We start from the raw sequence: 20,572 nt of genomic DNA, 5'->3' as shown, positions 1-20,572 counted from the left end.
TATCTTGTTACTGTCTCTCCTCACCAACAAATGGACTAATAATTCACTAAATTTAACAAATAAATTTCCATGATTAGACTCTTGTTTGTCAAGGTGATTAAGATGACAGTGACCACATTTTACCAGATTTCTGTCCAAAGACATGTAATTGTCCACTTCTCAAATGATTGCCCATATTAAAAAGAACACCTAGGCTCTTTCTTCCAGTCCTCCTCACAAATTTTTAAACCCCTTGTCCTCCTCTCCTCTTTCTCTCTCCCCCAATTGTTTTGATAGCTGAGTGTGCTTTTGAAGCAGCTTGTCCAGATACTTGTGGTGTGCAGTGTGTCCTGGCCTAACTGTTTCTGTCTTGTGCTGTTTTACCTTTTTATAGGGTCCACTCTGAAACGACTATGTCTAGGCAAAGAACGCAGTAGTAGTAACTATCTCATTTACTTTCTTACTCTCTGTCTACCTTACTCTGTCCACTATTTTAGTCCTTATGTGTGTGTGCACTTCTTTTTTTGTTGATCTTTAATTGTTTTGGCACTTGAAAATGTGGCAGTCCTTGTTGAAATTGTGGGTACTTACAGATTGTTACTTTGATTCACATTTTTTGTTTTGCATGGCGGTGTGCCTACGTGTCCTGATTGCTGAATGTTGTCATTGCTTGCATATCAAACATTTCATTTGTCTGTACTTGCTCATGAAAGTCATTTATGTCGTAATCCTTTGGCTGCTATGTTGGCAACATATGTGTCACATTTATAATAAGTTAGAGGCATATTCTCAGGTATTCCGGCTGTAATATAACAATTAGAACAATTGTATTGAAAGTTCTCTGGTGATATTATAGGTACCTTGTGACCAAAGTGCCTTAAATTATGCCATACAGCAGCCAATTGATTGACTGAATTTTTTTAAACTAGACAGTTTTTTTAAGACCTTTGTGTCTTTTCAGGGTCGTCTCTCGGCACCACCACAGCTCAGACAGCCTCCAGTCAGACGCAGCCATCACTCACCACGGCCGCAGCCACAGCCACGGCCACACCCTCTCCATCACCTCAGCCACTCCCCAGGCTCGCTCAGGTCCAGACCAACAACAGCAACAACAAGAAAGGCACATTTACTGATGACCTTCACAAACTGGTAGACGACTGGACGAAGGAGACTGTAGCGGCGGCCCATCAGCCACGCCCCTCCCTGAATCAGATCAAACAACAGAGACGCCAGCAGGACCTGGAAGGCAAAGCTCCACCAATGGGAGCAGCTACATATGAGGTATTTGGAAAAGGGATGTGAGAAGATTTAGGATCAGTTTTTGAGTTGTGCTTGGATCTATGACATTCGATGCAGTTATGAGGAGGTCTATGCACTATTTTGTACAACGACTCCCTTTTGTTCCAGATGAAATGCCATGTTCGTCCCAGCAAGTTCCAGCTGCCTCTTTCCTGCCCCCTGACTGCTGCTTTAAGCCCCGGTATGCCCACAACCCTAGGTCCCAACTCCACAGCAATGCTCCCTCCTGGGTACCTTTTGCCAGCAGGTTCTTATGGCGGGATGGCTCCCAGTCCTCTTTACCCCCAGCAGTGGCCTGGCTTGCCTAGTCCTGTAGGGTCTGTGGGTCCTGTAGGCCTGCTTGGTGCTGCAAGAATGATGCCCTACGCCACAATGGCAAATCCAGGGATCCAAGCCTACCCTCTGGCCATGCACAACCCAGAGAATGGCCCTTGTCAGAAAACCACTAGGACTACTTATTCTGCTAACTAAATATATCGTTGGTGTGTACGGGCCGGAAAGTCCAACTCCACTCTGTTCTGATTCACCAGAGTCACATATGTACATAATCTGATCTTGTAAATAACTTGATGCAAGTGTTGATGTCTGTAGTAACTTGTGTGTGTGGATGTATGTGTGTATATTATACAGTACATGTTCAGTATGTATGTCTGAATACCTAATGCTTTTTAGCTTTGGTCTTGACTAAACTCAGCCATACGAGACATTTTGTCCGCTGTCACGAAAACATATTTCACCATATTCTTTGTTACTGCATTTATTTTGCCTTTCTCTACAGTTACGTACACTTTAAACACTACATTGGAATCCAAAAACCAGTGGCTTGAGATACAGTAACAGGACAGTATTTATGACGAAAGTATTTGAAGGAATGTAGTGCCTTGAACATTTTTTTTCTCTTCTGTGAAACAAAGCATGTCTGCATCCAAGTTATTTTATTTGATGGTAGCTTGAGTGCAGTCTCCTTTTTTTTTAATGCATTACAGACACTTTTGTTTTTGGTTTACATGTGAATGCCCTTGTAGTACTGCACTATTAACACAGTATATGCTCTTATTTAAATAATAAAATCATGTTTTAACCCTTGTTTACTTTCCACCCCTGTGACAGATGGAATGCCATAGTGGTGAGATGTACCGTTGCCTTGCAGAAACAAATGATTAATGTGCGACTGATAAGAGAAGGAAGAGAAAAAAGGAAAAAAAAAAAAAAAGCCAGCAGCCAAAATCCACTCTTTCAGGTCAAATGGTTCAGTGGGACACAGCCTCTTTTGCATGGGACAACAGATGTGTTGGACCGCACATGAGTTGGCAGTGTTGTAGCCTCGTGCTAGGAAAGGCGGTGTCCAGAGCCATGTATACTGTACATAGTTGTTTCTACAGTATATGCCTCTGGTAGTATTCTGATCAGAATGTAGCAATTAATATGTGAAGGCTTGAGGCTTAAAAGTGCAATTTAACCCCTCCACAAAGCTTTGATCGTGGCCTTGCCACAAGCCTTATCTCTGATGTGTGCGACAGGAGCAAGCTGAAAAGTTGAACAAAAGTTACAAAATCACACCAAGCGACAGACAAGCAAAGGATAAACATTACACAGCACCAAGCAAACTCTGAATTCACTACTGCTTAGATGTTCTTTCAACTTGGCTGTCCTAGTACCCAGCATACACTGTATGTGAAATGTTTTGTGCAATCACCAGTTGAGTCTGATAATTGAAAATTATTTTATGTTTAAAGCTTGATTTCCCCCCCTCCCTTTTTTTTTGATGCTGCTATTATCTGAGGTAATTCCACTGTACATTTAAGCATTATATTCACGTTAGATGGTACTTAAAAATAAAAAACTCCTCAAATTAAATTAACAGATGAGACACTCATAAAGCAGTGTTATTGCCTTGTTGAACTTTTGATGTGTTTGTTCCCCAGCCTCTTTTTTTTCTTTTCTTTTCATTTTCTTATCTGTAATATATTGCAAAATTCAAATGATACTTGATGTGGGAGATTTGCACAACTTATAGTCTCCCAAAACTCTAACCTATGGTAAAGAGTTTCCTACACTGTATATAGTGGGTTTCATCGCCTGTAATTTTATATCACTGACAAGCATGGCCAACTTTTCGTGTTCCACAAAACAATGATAAAACAATACAACTGCTACGGTTAGAAATTTCACATTGCCACAACACATTTGAAACGTTTCAGCACCCCAATCCTGCCAAGCTGTGAATTGTACAGTTTTCTTGTAGTTTATATTTGTACATTCTGTTTGTTTGACTGTGTAGGGGTGGTGGAGGGGTTGCTTTGATGTATATTATTCCATCAATTCGGTTTGAATTGGACTTTTATAGGATATTATGCAGATTCTTCTGCTTTGGTGAAATACTTCCAGTAGTAAGAGATTTCTGTTCTCTGTCACTTGTACCTGGTATATTTTGTTCCACCTCCCCCGCTGTTAACTCATGATGGTGAGCAGAGGAGGGAATAACTATCGTTGGCATATTCATGTGGATGCAGTGATCAAATGGAGCTGAAATGCACAGAGGAGGACCAGCCCTGACACTCTGCTCATCTCACTCCTCTCTCTGGACTGCATTGCCCCCTGGTGAATATGCTGTGATTGTCAAAAGCTTGTCTTTAAAAACTGTGTGGGATTGCTTCTGCCTGCTGTATGTCCCACTGCATTACCCCACCCTATCCTGCTGCACTCTAATCACAGACTGTATGTTGAGAGAGAAATAAATATTATTTTGTGCTTGATTATGTGTCTCATTGTTTTTATTTACATTTGGAAATTGTTGAACTTCATTTGTTCATGATAAGCACATTCTCGTTTGATACGAGGTTATGTGGATTAATAAGGATAAATAAGATGAATAATAAATCAGTAGTGATTATAGAGAAAGAGAGAGTGAGTGTGTGTGTATGTGTGCGCGCGCGCACTTATTTGAAAGTGTCATGTGAACTCGGGCCAGCCACCATATTTAAAACAGAGCCACAGATTCGCGACATTCAACACCAAAATATTACGCGTGTAGAAATGAAGAGTAAATTAAATAAAATATTTCCCTAACAAAATATATCGTGTGACTTTACGACGGCGTGGTTAAAATGTGCTTAAAAGCCCTAGTTAAACACCAAAAAAGCCGAGAAATAGACCCTGCTTTGTGTGGCGAATGTGTCAACGCGCGTTCACGCGTAACGTTACCAGCAATGGTTGCCCCTTTTGTTCAACCGAGTTCCTGAATTATTCCCAACACAATGCCATGATCGGGATATTATATGGTTTCATAAAACATATCCACTTGTACCTACGCTTCCTTCGATCTCCATCTGGGATTATCTCATGAATTAAAAATCGATCTGGAAAGCCTTTTCGATCTGGTGGTGTGAGGTTTCCCGAAGCACGCAGTCTTGAGGAACGTGGAGTAGTAAGTGTTTATTAGTGCGGATCTTAGACTGGCGAAGGCTCGTTATTATGGCTAATTTGGGTCACATTTGATGAAGTAGCTAGCAGACCGTTTCAGAAAAGGCACCATCTGTGTGTTAACCACGTCAAATGAAACGTTACGGTGTCATTTTGTGTCTCAGTGTTTGGGATTCACAGGGTGAGGTCATTGTGGAGGGAAACACTGTGGCGTCGGGTTGAATGGTCATCTAACGCCAAGCTGCAGCCAGCCTTCAGTGTATGTGCAACATTAAACACGCCATTGTTTAACCTTTTATTGTTAGTCTTAGTAAAAATGGCCTGTAATAATAAAAACAAGACATATCTCTTTCTGTAGCTAACGTATGCCCTGTGAATGCAGCTAATGTTAATATTTAGCTCGCAAATTAAATGTCGCTGAGCTGAATGAGCGAAAATCCAACAGGAGCTAATAGTAGACGTTTTATAACATTATCTCGAGTGTTAGTTTGTTTAATATCTGCATGTTGTGCTGTTTTGGAAAGCGGTGTTGTTGTTTTTTTTAGCTTGTTAGCTTACAGCGTTGCATTGTTTAAGGAGGAAACAGTAGAAAAGCTGCTAAGGCTAACGTTAGCTGGGTTATAATGCAGTATAAATGCTCGGGTTAGTTTTGTGAGTTAACACGAGATAAATGTTCACCTGTGCGATGTTATTCTCTGGCTGTTTGTGTTTTTCCAACTCGTGGGCTGCAGGCTTTACCTTGAAATTTGCTGTGAAACTGTTAAGCCGTTTGTTGCACGATAACTGAATATGATTGTAGGAGCAGTGGCAAAAATATTTACCTAAATTGCACCTGTTATTGGGTAACAACATCATAATTTGTCTCCTGAGAGTGGAGTGGGGGGTCTAGTCACGTGACTGCACCATAACAGGTGCACAATGTGCAGGCACGACTTGTCTAGTTAGGCTGTTGTCTCCAGCAGCTACAGCTCAGTGACTCAAAGTGTCAGACAGTACAAATCTCAATGACCTATGAAACTGATCCTTCCATGGTGCTCCTTTTGTCTTCCCCTGTTTCAGATGTAAACCTGAACAGCATCTGTCCCAGCGGTGGCTGTTGGCACAATGGGGCTGGACTTTGACGTAAAGACATTCTGTCACAATCTGAGGGCAACTAAGCCCCCTTACGAGTGCCCGGTGGAGACTTGCCGTAAGGTCTACAAGAGCTACAGCGGAATTGAGTATCATCTTTACCACTATGACCATGACAACCCAACTCCTGCACAGACTATGCCCCAGAAGAAGAGGAAGGGACGGCCTCCTCGCGCCTCACTAGCAGGGTCAGGGGATACAGATGATGGTGGAGGTAATGGAGGTGGGCCGGGGCATGGAGGGAATACACCCGGTAGCCCCAACCGGTCAGAGGTTTCTCACTCCCCGAGCAGGGAGACAATGACTTATGCCCAGGCACAGCGCATGGTGGAGCTTGACATTCAAGGACGCATTCACCGCATAAGCATCTTTGAGAACATTGATGTAGTGTCAGAGGAAGACAGTGACGCAGAGGATGCCCCACCATCCGGTACAGGTGGCAGTGGTGGAGGGGTGTGTAACGGTAGTGACGGTGGAGCTGGAGGTAGTGAGGTTGGAGGCAGCGGTAAGGACCGATCAGATATGCCGTCTTCAAATGGGGGGAAAGCCACCCCAAAGTCTGGGAAGCATAAGAGTAAAGAAAAGAAGAAGGATGGCTCATCCCACCATCACAGCGCTCAGTCCGGCCCCGCAGTCAAGCTTCCTGAGGCGGTGTTCAGAGAACTGGACCAAGAAAGACCTGATGCCCCCCCTCGGCCGTCATCTTACTACAGGTGAGAGTAACAAGCTGGTTCATTAATAATAACACACACTTATGAGAATCAGAAGCAGTATTGTAAGTACACAGTAGTTATGTATGTATATGTGTGTAACTGTAGACAGCATTAATATATCATAAAAACAAATGATCTTAAATGGAAGTTTGTACTTGTGTGACTGAATAAAGGAGGTATAACTTTTTTCTGGATTTAGTCAAAATTGCTATGAGCAAAGGCTGCTTAATTATACATATGTGAAACATTTACATCATCAGTCACCAGTTAGTTTGCTCGTTGTGCATGTATGAGGAAGTTAGTTTGACCTTTAGGCTCTGCGTACTATTCTGTCATTATTTCCCATTTCTACAGAAAGGTGAAGTTTGCAACAATCCTATAATCCAGTTAATTATTCTGTGCCTTTTGTAATAATATAAACACGCTTTCTTCTTCTCGAAATCTGAACTTCAGGTACATCGATAAGTCTGTGGAGGAGCTGGATGAGGAAGTAGAGTATGACATTGATGAGGAGGACTACATCTGGCTTGACATCATGAACGACAAGCGGCGGCGTGACGGTGTGACGCCCATCCCTCAGGAGGTCTTTGAGTACCTCATGGACCGCTTAGAGAAGGAGTCCTACTTTGAGAGCCACAACAAGGTACCTGAACCTGGAAACTTGAGGGGGAAAAAAAAGTATTTTGATCCTGAAACATCCAAAACTAATCTGTTGCCATCTCCTTTTCTTCCAGGCGGATCCGAGCACCCTAATCGATGAGGATGCTGTCTGCTGCATCTGTAACGATGGCGAGTGTCAGAACAGCAATGTGATCCTGTTCTGCGACATGTGTAACCTGGCTGTACACCAGGAGTGCTATGGTGTGCCCTACATCCCAGAGGGCCAATGGTTATGTCGTCGCTGCCTACAGTCACCAAGTAGAGCTGTGGACTGTGCTCTCTGTCCCAACAAGGGAGGAGCCTTTAAACAGACAGATGATGCACGCTGGGCACATGTAGTGTGTGCTCTCTGGATCCCAGAGGTGAAGCCATACACCACTTACAGTATTCTTGATTAGAAATAACATAATTATGCACATACTAAAGGGATCTGCGTCATGCTGTGTTTATTTGTCCAGCACACAGCCTTCAATATCATTCTCTGTTTTCGTCTGAGTCACTTGCTTTAATTTTTCATTGTGCATCAACATTTAACCTTTATAACTAATGCTTACACAGCTCAGACTTTGAAGCTGCAACATAGAGGTTATCAGTACATAATATGTGTAACACATCTAACCTAACTGCTTGGTCAGCTGCATATTAAGTGCAAGTTAAGTCAATAAATATCACTACATGCACAAAATATAACATTCAAAATATAATTAATGTAAATATACCGTTTAGCAGAGCTCAATCAGTCAGTCTGTTACCTGCTCTCCTAACCCTTTGATTGCAGTCTTGTAATAAAGTTAATTTTGCTGCTTCTTCTCAGGTCTGTTTTGCTAACACAGTCTTCCTGGAGCCAATAGATAGTATTGAGCACATCCCTCCTGCACGCTGGAAGCTCACCTGCTACATCTGTAAGCAGCGTGGCTCAGGTGCCTGCATCCAGTGCCACAAAGCCAACTGTTACACAGCCTTCCACGTCACCTGTGCCCAGCAGGCGGGCCTTTATATGAAAATGGAGCCTGTCAGAGAGACCGGGGCCAATGGCACCTCTTTCAGCGTCCGCAAGACTGCTTACTGTGACATCCACACGCCCCCAGGATCGGCCCGACCTTTAGGAGGAGTCGGTGGGGCCAGCATGGGTTCGTCACACAGCGAGGGAGAGCTGGAGGAGGACGATGAGCCCAGCATCGGCCATGACGATGACTCCAAGGGCTGGAGCTCTGAGCGAGCCAAGAGGGCGAAGGCCAAGTCCAGACTGAAGATGAAGAGAGCGAGGAAGATCTTAGCTGAGAGGAGAGCTGCTGCGCCAGTTGTGTCTGTGCCCTGTATACCTCCCCACAGGTACGTACACACTACATACCTGTGCTGCTCAGCTCTAACATGCACATATGCTTCTTCACCTTTTCAAATGAACAAATACAGGTATAAATTAAGTTTAACATTCATGTCGGGGTTTTTTTTAGGCTGAGCAAAATCACCAGTAACTTGACGGTACCCAGGAAGAGCCAGTTCATGCAACGACTCCACAGCTACTGGACCTTGAAGAGGCAAAGTCGCAACGGCGTACCTCTGCTGCGACGGCTTCAGACCCACCTGCAATCACAACGACACATTGATCCCCTACCACCACAGCCGATGAACCAGCTTCCTTCAGCAACTTGTGTAATTGTTTAGAAAACATAGCAGCTCATTTTAGTGTGCGTTACTGTAATTCTGTCCTGGCATAATTCAGCTCTCTTACATGTCTGTGTGTATGTGTTGGTACTGCAGAGAGACAGTGAGGAGAAACAGACTGCTTTAAAGGAGCAGTTGAAGGCGTGGCAGAGATTGAGACACGACTTGGAGAGAGCCAGGCTGCTGGTGGAGCTCATCCGCAAGAGGGAAAAACTCAAGAGGGAGACGGTTAGACACAAATTAGATTTATTTCTGTCACTAACACCATTTGAAATCCTCACACTAGCACACAGTGGTCTTCCAAATTTATATGAATGTGCTAGTATGCTAGTATATGGCCTCCATAGTAACAACTCTGTACTTCCATCCTAACTTACAGCTTTTCAGGCTTTTTCGTAGCTGGATATAATTTGTAGCCTAAAATATAAATGAGGATAGTTATAGCGACAGCATAAAAAAAACTTTATTCCTCCGTCCAAAACTTCCGTCCAAAGTTTGCTGACTTTGCTACAAGCTGGCTGTTGAAACAGATGACCTGCCAGTGTACTCTTTGTGAATCCTTGGTCTGAACTGGGTTTCAGAGTGATTACCAGATTATGTGCACTGAACATTTTAGTGCAGGAACTGTTCTAAAAACCTTACAGCTGTCCTAGTCTTTGTGTAACTAATGAATATATGACTGAGATTAAGTCTGATTATAAAAATCTGCAAAGGAAACACGCTGTAACACGCTTTGATAACACTTGAATGAATGAATACATTTAATATTATTTGACAGCAGCTTCAGGCTCTGCAGGAGGAGGCAGAGACAAACTCAGGCTTTGTTGAACACAACCTGCAAGCAAGCTGGTTAGGATGACAGTCCGTTTCCGTGGTAACAGACACAGAGTTAAAGTTATCTCTCAGTTCTTCTCATTTCAGGGTTAAGAAACTCAGAGTTTTCACTAAACCAGCTTTCATAAATGCATCTCTGTATAGGACTGCAGTTTATACATGCCACACAGACACACACGCACTTTTACTGTACTAAGGTCTCAGCCACACACCATGTTAATTTATTTATTTAGCAGGTCAATGTTATCTATTAAAAATACCTCTGTGTTCAGATTAAAGTCCAGCAGATGGCGTTGGAGATCCAGTTGACGCCCCTCCTGGTGTTGTTGAGGAGTACGTTGGAACAGTTGCAAGAAAGAGACACTAACAACTTCTTCACTGAGCCTGTACCGCTGGCAGAGGTAAATACACACATCTACACACACGAGAGCTTTGCATACTCACTCAAGTTATGCATCCACTCGTTGTATTAATACAATTTTTGATATCTGATTACATTGGTGTATTTATTTTTTATTTATCCCCTCCACTTATATAACCATTGAATTATTTAAATGACTATATGACTCATCTTTCATACAACTCTTTATATTTATAAAAATATTTGTATGTTTGTGTGAGTAACTATCATTTGCTGTTATGTCAGCCATTATCTCATTTAGATATCAGGTACTTTATTGTTCAGGCTGTTATCCAGACCTATTACCTAATGTGTGGCATTAGATAATGGGGCTGCAACTAATGATTACTTTTGTTATTAATTAATCTGCTGATTCTTTTCCCAATCATTTAGTTGTTTAGTCGATGAAATCTTAAAAGTAGCACATACATTTTCTTAGGGCCACAGTGACGTCTTGAGTTAGGTAGTTTTGTTAGACTAATAATCCAAAACCTTCCAGAGATAGAAGAAAGAAAAACAGAAAATTGTCCCATTTGAAAAGTTGGAACCAGAAAATGTTTGTCATTTTTGATTGAAAAATGACAAACATGAAATGACGAATTGATTATTAAAACAGTTGTCAATTTATTTTCTTTCGATTAATCAACACATTGTTGTAGCTCTATGGAGTAAATATTCATTCCAACAACAATATTTCTGACTTCAAATACACTGAAAACTCACTGTACAGATATAGAAGCATATTTGAAGACTCCGATCTCTACTCTCTATGATCCAGGTGCCAGACTACCTGGACCACATTGACACTCCAATGGACTTCCAGACCATGTGGAACCTTCTGGAGTCCCATCGCTACCTCACCTTTGAGGCCTTTGAGGCTGATTTTGGTCTCATTGTCAACAACTGCCTCAAGTACAACGCCAAGGACACAGTCTTCTACCGTGCCGCCCTGCGTCTCAGAGAGATGGGTGGGGCCGTCATGAGAGTCGCCAGGCGCCAAGCTGAACGGATCGGTTTCGACTTTGAGACCGGCATGCACCTTCCCCGAGAGCCAAGCCCAGAGAGTCAGCGTGACCAAGACAGAGAGAGGGAGCGAGACCGGGAGCGAGACCGGGAGCGAGACCGGGAACGAGACAGGGACAGGGACAGAGACAGGGACAGGGACAGAGACAGAGACAGAGACAGGGACAGGGACAGGGACAGGGACAGGGACAGAGACAGAGACAGGGAAAGAGAAAGAGAAAGAGACCGGCAGCTGTCTTCAAATGAGGATGGTAAGTGAACTTCTCTCATCCTGGCTGGGAAGTTTTTGCCGACCAAAACATTTCCCTTTTAGCAAAAAAAATAGGTGAAAGGCAAAATATTTCAAATAATTGTTTTTTTAATAAATTCATAAATATGTGAATGTGATTTTCAGTTACACAATATTCTTCAACATAAGGACACTGGAACAGTATTAGACATATGTGTGGTAAGATGCTGAAAAAAAAAAGACTCACTTCCAGCTTATTAGATCTTGATAAGAACCAGTGCAGAATGATACAGCAGCAGGCCTACAAAAACTTCTATGGTCATGCATGTTATAATGTATTTTATTCTATATTTGTCTTATTTAGTTTTTGAGAGTTTTTTTACCAGTTATCTTCATTTTGGAGGTTTTAGTTTGCAGTGCTGTTTAATTGTATTGGGTTTTATGCAAGGTGATTGACCTTCCCATTTATATAATTCTATTATATCAATATTACTCCAAAATTACCATAAAATAAATCAACACCTCTTTATTTCTTTATAACCGGCATGAAAGTATAATTTCTTTTCATTAGCTTTATCTATGTGTACCAAATAAACTTGCAGGTGTATATTCTAGAGAAAAAAGGATATTTGACTCAGTGAAGCCTTTTAACCAGTAGGTGGCACAAGTTATTCATTCAGTTCAATAACTAAAAACATCACAAATCCTCTTTTGTTGTATGCTGTCTCTACTCTTTCTTACTTCACTACTTTTTAAAATTTAAAACCAAACTGTATCCAGCTTTGTTACTTGATTAACAAACATGTTGGGTCTCATCACACATTTCATTTGAACTGTCACTGATATAATTTTGCCTCATGTGTAATTTGGTGAAACTTTGCAGACAACACCAAATAATGTAATAATCTGTATAGTAGCACATAACTTTTACCAAACACCACACATTGTTTCCACACATATTTGACACTATTTTTAACCATTAATCATTTTCTATCTCTGTGCCTCTCACAGATCTGCTCCTGCCAGAGAACAGGCGGCGGCTACCGCTGGAAGAGCAGCTGCATTACCTGCAGGTGCGCCTGGATGAGGTCAACTCAGGGAAGCACAGCATCGGTCAGTCTCGTAGAGCCAAAGCTCTGAGAAAGGAGATTAGCGTCATCAAGAGGAAACTCGCACACCAGCGAGAGGGAGGCTCCAGTATGGGGTCCAGGGAGTCTGTTGGAGTAGGAGATCGTGGCTCTTCCCTCCCCCATCACACATCCTCCGCAGGACACCACGACGAAGGGGGAGAGAGCAGCAGCCAGGAGAAGGGTGCGTCTAAGAGAATGTATTAGTAATAGTAACCCCAAAAATAATGCAATGATCTAAAAGGTAAGTACATATTAAACATTTGCTTTCATTTTAACATATAAACCTCTCTCTCCCTCAAGATCTGAGTGTGTCCTCATCTGCCTTGGCTCCAGAGGTGGGCCGTCGGACGTCTGTTCTCTTCTCCAAGAAGAACCCGAAAATGGCTGGACCCCCGAAAAGGCCAGGGAGACCCCCCAAGAACCGGGATGCTGGCTACGGTGGGACAGGTGTGAGCCCCAGCCCTATTGGTCCTCCTCAGCTGCCTCTGCTGTCACCAACCAGGCAGAGGAAAAGGCAACGCAGCCCGCACAGCAGCTCCAGCTCTGACAGTGACAGTGACAACGATGACCTGCTACCAGGTACTGCACACAAATGCACAGAAACAATGTGCAATTATTTGAGTTGCACACGCTCACTCCTCTCTCTCTCGCTCTCCCTTCCTTTTTCTTTTTTTGTCAGGTTTGCCAAGTAACGGTTTTGATGGAGGAAACCAGCCAGTGACAGAAAGCTTTCGTGTGTACAGAAATGAGCCTCGACTCCCTCGTTCCAGCTCAGACTCGGAGTCCACAACCAGTAGTAGCAGCAGTGCTGCTTCTGACAGGACCAGGTGATTATTGCACAATTGTTCTGCATGTTCACAAGTTTGGCTGATCACATATTCTTTAAAATTTTATTAAAAGCTCCTTTAATTCAATGTTTTTCTTTCAATAACAATAAAGTGACTACATGCAAAGTGAAAGAGTTTGAAAGAGGTCACCTGCAGTAGCAAACTCAGTGCACTATAGCTCTACTGACATTTTTACCTTCCTTTTGCAGCTTTTTATTTGGGGGCGGGGGGGGTTACTGTAGTTACATGTGGTTTAGTTCCAGCACCTGCATCAGCTCTTTTTCTAGGCCAAAGCAAGCAAGCAAACAAGCTCTGATATACCGACTGTACAACAATAAGTCAACATTAGCAATTAAACAGAGGCATATTGTCAAGTTGTTTCTAACCCTGAGTGGCAAGCTGTTTTAAAGAGTTCACTTTTATACAAGTGGCCTCTCAACTGTAATATGGATTTTTTACAGTGGTTAATTACATATGTATTAATGGTTTTTAGTAGTGCATAAACAAGTGTAAAACCAAAAGAAAACAAGATCACCATGAAGCTCTCATTAAAAGTTACAAAGTTACATGCAACTTTAAAGCCTTTGTTTCTCTTCTCGCTCAGTACGACACCGTCTAAGCAGGGCAGAGGAAAGGCATCGTTCTCTCGCTCTGCCTTCCAGGAGGACAGCAGCGAGGAGACGTCTGGCACCGAAAATGATTCCTACTCTGTTGGAGGATCACGTAGTGTTTCACATTGTAAGCGCATTTTCTCATGTACGGACATACATACACAAGCAGCCCCCGTGTCAGTGCATATAAAATTAGTTTCTGTTCATGGAAACTCCGACTGACTTCTCAGAATGATTTGGATCTAAATATAGTTGTTGTTTCAGGCAAGCTGCAGTATTTTATTAGTCTGTAAACGTGATGACCAAGATATTTGCCTTTATCTTTTTTGTCATCTGATAAGAATTGAGTCATTTTTAAATAGAAATGGAAAGATAACTAATGATGATCTGTTTTAAAAGTAGTTATGTGACCTATAGGGTCTTGATTATTGCCTGGAGCCTGATTTTAAAACAAAAAAAAACATGCAGAGTGCCCCTTGCATTTATACTATTCTTAAGTCCATCCCAAAATCTATGCCTGGAAGGATAGGGGGTAAAACCTTCTCATTTATTCAACCAGAACCAGAACAAACCACATTATTTCTGCAAAGTGACACATTGCAAAGATAGTATAAGGAGCCATGGCATGACCCTGACTTTTGTGTCTGTGGTTGATATTCTATATAGATATTATATATTGCAATAGATTGCTGGAAATGTTATCAGCATCGATGCGCAGAAATATCTCAATTTCCATCTCTTTCATTGCTTTCATGTGGTAAAATTGTTGTTGCCTATTAACTAGTAATGAGTGAAAATAAAACCAATTAAAAGAAAATACAAAGGTGTGTATTCACCATGAGAGCTCTCGGGTCTAAATGCCAACGGAAGCAGGTTGTTCATGACACCCAATCCAATTCTCACTGTGTCATGAGGCTGGATCTTGTGATGTTGAAATGTTGAAGTCTGTTTTGCACATTTTAACGAGAAGGGAAGTTTCCTGTTTCATACCCCTTCGCAATGCGATTATATTTATAACTGGTTCTCTAGAAGTCAGGTTGCATCATGACTTTCTTCCTGTTTCTGTGTTCTGTACCATCAAGTGGTGCGGGGCCGTTCCAGGTCAGGATGCTGGATGACCTCTGATGACTATTCTTCCCTAGAAGCTCTGGACCTGGTGTGGGCAAAGTGCAGAGGCTATCCTTCATATCCTGCTCTGGTGAGACACAAGTGCACGCTGCAAATGGCGTTGAGCAAAGTGAAGAAAAATGTTCACATCAGGACATTCTGTAGGTTCATAGCTGTATGTGTAACCCTCCTTTTGTCACCTTTTGCATGCAGATAATTGACCCAAAGATGCCCAGGGAAGGGGTGTTCCACCGGGGTGTTCCAATCCCTGTCCCCCCTTTGGATGTACTGAAACTAGGGGAGCAAATGACCCAGGAGGCTAGGGAGCACCTGTTCTTGGTCCTCTTCTTTGACAACAAGAGAACCTGGTCAGTGCTCTAGTTCATCTCGTCTCATGTTTTTGTGTTTGTGCATTGTTCTACTTTATTGTATTGTCAGTGATCATCTGTGTTTGTCCCCTCTCTAGTATATTGTTTTCTTTCAAAACTGTTATTGCAAAGCAAAACACTTGACAAAGCAAAACTAGGCCTTTGGTTTTACTGGATATGTGCGCACGAGTCGCTCTGTGTCAGTAGTTCAAAGGAAACAGCACTCCCTGCACTGAGGTGCCAGATGACAGACCATTTAGCAGAAATAGGGCAAACGTGGTTTTTGAGAACAGAAGATGGGGAAAAAACACATTGTATTTTGGGTCATTCTGTACTGTCACATTTCAAAGAACAAAAAATAATGAGAAACTTGATGACAGCAGCCAATGTCACAACCCCCTTAGAGAGACGTTTTAGATTTCAATTGATAATGACTGAAGCGTGGGTCATTCCTCTTTTTACGAACCAGGAACTCAGTTATTCTGTTTAAGGTCTGCTGAAGGCCTGTTATGCCTTTTTTTGGAAATAAGTTCACTCTCACTAAGAAAACAAAGTCTGATTGAGGATGAACTAACACTTGAGTGTATGTGTGTTTTTGTGCATGCAGGCAGTGGCTACCGCGCTCTAAGCTGGTGCCGCTCGGGGTGGACCAAGAGCTGGACAAGGAGAAAATGCTGGAGGGCAGGAAGTCGAACATCCGCAAGTCAGTACAGGTGGCTTACCACCGTGCCATGCAGCACCGCAGTAAGGTGCAAGGAGACCCCAGCAGCGAGACCAGTGACAGTGACTGAACAAACACATGTGCACAGACCTTATGTGTTGGTCAGCGCAGATGTTGTGGAGTATACGTTTCTCAGTAGAGAGCCCAGCCCTACATCGCAGAACACAGAAAACAGTGCCAGTAGCACAGAGTGGAAAAAAAGATCCACTACATTGGCCCCAGGACACACACACACATGCACATGAAGCCGTATTTAATCTGACATGTAAAATATTGTATTTAAGAGAATTGAAAAAAGGTATTAATAATAATGATGGAAAAAGATTCTATGTTCAGAATCATGAATCAAAAATATTCCTTGTATGTGGTTGATAAATGTTTATTAACAAATGAGATGATGGTTTACAGACTCAACAAAAAATGAACATAGTATTACACACACATTCACAGGTGTAGTTTCACACTTCAACGGGGAAATGCATGCAGTGTACAATAAATGCACACACTGTGGGAAAAGCTGCGAATGCCATTGCCCCAGCACGTCTTCTTCACATCCACCTCTCAAAAAATACGACAAAGGAGAAAAAAAAAACAACAGGCCTGGTGCTAATGTCCAGTCATTTGTCAGTTGAGCACAAAAAAGAGACTGTTGCAGCCTAAACTGTGGGCAAACCAACTTAATGTTATTTATTCTGCTTACTCCTTAACAAGGTCCACAAGCTCGTCTCAACACGGACAACTTCCTATCACTCCGGCCACACAAGACATCGTTGTGTGGTCCCTTTTTTGTCTGTCACTCTGTGTTCATCATGTCTCCTGTTTTTACATTTTTGTTAACATGTGTCTGTGTCGCACAGGCCGCTGGTCAATGAATAATGAGGACTAAACTGAAACACATGATCGCCTCACTGTCTGTCTTAGTCTCAGGCTGATGGCTTTAGAACTTTTTATATATACAGATTGCATAAAGATAGAAGTTTAATAAAAAGAATTGAGTTTTTTAAACTTGTGATTTGTGGTGGTCTTTGTGTGTGTGTGTGTGTGTGTGAGAGAGAGAGAGAGTTGTGTTTGTTCACCCTTTAAGTGTTCTTTCTGATGCTTTCGGCTTTTGAACTAACATGAGTTTGAAACGTCTGTTCTAGAGACTATTGCATGGAGTATTCTTGCATGTTCAGACTCCTCCAATTACCTCTCTTCACTGAAGTCAGGAAAGGTTATTCAGGTGCAAGACTTCCCGTCAATGAGCATGACTAGTCAGGATTCATGTTTCTTTGGAAGAATTATCTGTGGTTATGCTTTGGGGTCTAAATCTGCATAATTGCTCTTACAAAACAGCAAGCAATGTGACACAACACCCTGAATACCCTGAAGATAAATATCTTGGTTTGATGCTTACCAAGTTGAAACCAATCCCCCTTTAAAGGCTGGGTTCACACTCTTAACAAGTCAGAGACAACGGATTATTTCTATGCAAATATGGGGTTTTAAAATTTACTTGAAGCTAATATGACAGCTAAGCCATGCAAATTAATGAAATACATTTAATATCTTCCAAATTCATTGTCTTTTCAGTGCCAAATCCCCTCATAGATGAACAGCAACAGTGGTACAAATTAAAGATATCCACTCAGAATATCTTCATATTATCTTCAGATAGACATACAAATGAGGACTGTAGATTTTGTACATTTAGTGGGGAACTTCTAATGGTCTGTATGAATAGGGGGAATCATTACAGCAAGAAAACATGTTTTAATGATCATATGGGCACCTGACTTGTTGTACCTGTTCTGTTTCAGTGGATTGCCTCTCTGAAGGCGGTGCAATTAATATAAACTTACAACCAAGGCTGCATTTTCCATACGTTCTTCACACTGGTTCTGCAGGTTTCTCCCTTGTTTTTTTAGAATGTACTGTATAAAGTGCAGATCCATTGTACACCAGCTCCACAGGTTGCTTAACCTGTTCAAAAACAATGCAACTTTTTTCTACATGTCTTTCCAGATTCTAACTGCACATATGTTAACACAGAGGTTGCCCGTGGATTGCACTTGATTTTGACCTTTATTTGTCAGACAAAAACAAAACTAAACTAAAACCAGGTCAAGAGCCTGAAAGGGCCTCAATCATGTCAGTGCCTTTTCAGCTTTAAAACCTTACATTGTGTCATATTTTACACTACTTTTAAAGCTATATTTACCTTAAGTTAACAGTTAACACGATCAGTTGGCATATTCGCTCATTTTCCTGTGATGGTGACAAATATTTCTTCACAACTAATTTAAATTTCCTCCCCACAAACTAGACTTCTTTGATCAATCTTTCCACACACACGATAAAGATCCCCCACCCCACTAGAACACCCACGCACCAGGGCATCTAGATTTGCAACCATAGCGACACCCCTCTGAGTAAAGACGGCTTGTTTCTCGCCCCAAGACATGCTGAGAATGTGAGTGGAAAGCATGATAAGCATCAGTCAGTAGTTTCAAAAGAGCACAGTTAAGCACAGGAGGTGACTTGATGGTGTTGTGGAAACAAGTTTTTTTCTTTTAGTTTCCCGTTCTCACTGTAACGACCACATCTGCTGTACCTTTTCTCCTTAAACACACACACACACACACACACACACACACACAATGCCAGGGCTATCAGTGTGTGTGTCTGTATGTGTGTGTCTGTGTGTGTGTGTGTGTGTGTGTGTGTGTGTGTGTGTGTGTGTGTGTGTGTGTGTGTGTGTGTATGTACATATTTGGTAAAACCACAAAAACCAATCGATCTGAAGAAATGCAATGCTTATGTATTCAAATGTTTTCATTGATCTTCATCTGGAGAGCTTATGTGCATTCCTCACTTGATACAAAACAATAACTTCCTCTCTTTATGCTTTGTACACTACTTGATTACATTCAGCTTTTAATCATAACTTCAGGCTTTCACGGTCTATCTAAACACAATCATTCTATGACAGATCCTTCTCAGGCATTCAAGGCAAACACCTTTAAAAGACATTTAGGTGTCTGAGAAAGTCTATGATGTGATTAAAATGTGTGCAGAAATTGTACTTTTTGTATTCATGCACCATGTTCCCTGTCAGATAAATGTAACAAAGTCAAAAGCAGCTTCCCCAGTTACATAGTGGAGAATAAAGTAAAGAATAAACTATTCAAGTACCTCAAAAGTGTACTTAAGTTTAATACTTGGTACTTACTGTTTACCTCTAAACCCTCAGAACATTAAGAAATGTACATTTAGTGTACAGTGCCTATTAAAATGTGTTCACTCCCCTTAGAGGTTTTCATGTTTTATTCTTTTACAACATTTAAGTCAAAGTAGGTTTTTAAAAACTTATCAAAACATGCACAATATCCTTCTGTCAAATGCACTTTTGGCAACACTTACAGCCTGGAATACGTGATAAGTTTCTGTCAGCTCAGTGAATCATAATATTGTGACTTGTCATGATTCTTTGGAAAAAAAAGTTTTCATGGGAATTGTGAGTCAAAAGCACTTTTAAGTCAAGTCAAATTGATGTTGATTGGACTGATGATGAGGACTTTTCCTCTGCAAAAACAGAGGATATGAAAAAGAGATTCCTGTGGTTGGGTTTATTTTCTTAGGTTTCTTGCTGACTGCTGATTTCCCATTGTTTCCCTGAGTCTCATATGTGCCTTGTGACAAACTGTCTGTAGCCCAGATGTCATTTGAGTTTTTTCTTTGCCATTCTCCCATAAAGCTGCATCCTGGGCAGCTCAGAGTTGTCACAGGTCTCTTGGCATCTCTTACTAGTCTCCTAAATGTCCAGTTGCCCAGTTTTTGAGGATGACAGCTTTGGCTTTTGTTCAGCAGGTTTTTTAATCATTATTACTTGTTCTGTTTTTGTAACTTGTTCTATTTTGTGCCTAGTTTTGTTCTGCTTGTGTTGTTTTCTCTCCTTGTTTTGCTGTAATTCAGGAAACCTTATTAAGATATTGGTCAGGTGGCTACAGATGAAAAATTGCCTTTTGGCAAATTCTGGCATTTTCCTACTCATGTATCTCAATGTGTTTTTTATTAATTAGCACTGTCCCTTTAAAAAAAAAAAAAACTAAATTCAAAAATGCATTATACTCACCTAATTTGTAACTTCTTCCAGAAACCACTGTATGTACATTATAGGTAATTGAAACAATATTGATTTAGCTAATTATGTGACTTCCATGATTTAGTTGTATCCTATTAATCCATACTGTTCATACTGACCATTTTTAAAAATCGATTCTCATACAAGATTTTTATTTATTCATTATTATTTATTTTTTTTATTTTATTTTATTGATTTATTTATTTATTTATTTCTAAAGACCAGCTAAATATAGCAGTTTAGTTTATTGTAAGATGTTGGAGGATGAGAATGTTTTTTGTGAGGGCAGGTGCACAGTTTTAAAAATAAATCACACAAACTGATGTGAT

General features: G+C 41.3%; 2 protein-coding genes across 2 annotated transcripts in view; both read left to right on the top strand.

The window, feature by feature from the left end:
• LOC128357224 (serine/threonine-protein kinase WNK2) overlaps positions 1-4,034 on the top strand; it is a 45,670-nt gene extending 41,636 nt beyond the window's left edge. The window contains exons 28-30 of the mRNA XM_053317509.1: positions 374-418; positions 941-1,260; positions 1,387-4,034. Coding sequence (XP_053173484.1) covers positions 374-418; positions 941-1,260; positions 1,387-1,749 — 728 coding nt within the window. The 3' untranslated portion in view covers positions 1,750-4,034. The remainder of the gene's footprint in view (positions 1-373; positions 419-940; positions 1,261-1,386) is intronic.
• A 503-nt stretch (positions 4,035-4,537) lies between these two features.
• On the top strand, positions 4,538-17,118 carry brpf1 (bromodomain and PHD finger containing, 1). Its single transcript, XM_053317653.1, has 16 exons — positions 4,538-4,705; positions 5,761-6,545; positions 6,999-7,188; positions 7,280-7,567; positions 8,020-8,537; positions 8,660-8,858; positions 8,967-9,098; positions 9,977-10,105; positions 10,883-11,378; positions 12,368-12,667; positions 12,787-13,065; positions 13,166-13,313; positions 13,918-14,051; positions 15,007-15,122; positions 15,245-15,399; positions 16,007-17,118. The coding sequence occupies exons 2-16, from the start codon at positions 5,806-5,808 to the stop codon at positions 16,188-16,190; spliced, it is 4,008 nt and encodes a 1,335-aa protein (XP_053173628.1). The 5' UTR covers positions 4,538-4,705; positions 5,761-5,805; the 3' UTR covers positions 16,191-17,118.
• Positions 17,119-20,572: the final 3,454 nt, after the last annotated feature.

Source organism: Scomber japonicus, chromosome 4 (assembly GCF_027409825.1).
Source record: "Scomber japonicus isolate fScoJap1 chromosome 4, fScoJap1.pri, whole genome shotgun sequence".
NCBI lineage: Eukaryota > Metazoa > Chordata > Actinopteri > Scombriformes > Scombridae > Scomber > Scomber japonicus.
The sequence above is the reverse complement of the archived record's forward strand: the minus strand, read 5'-3'. Positions and strand labels throughout refer to the sequence as shown.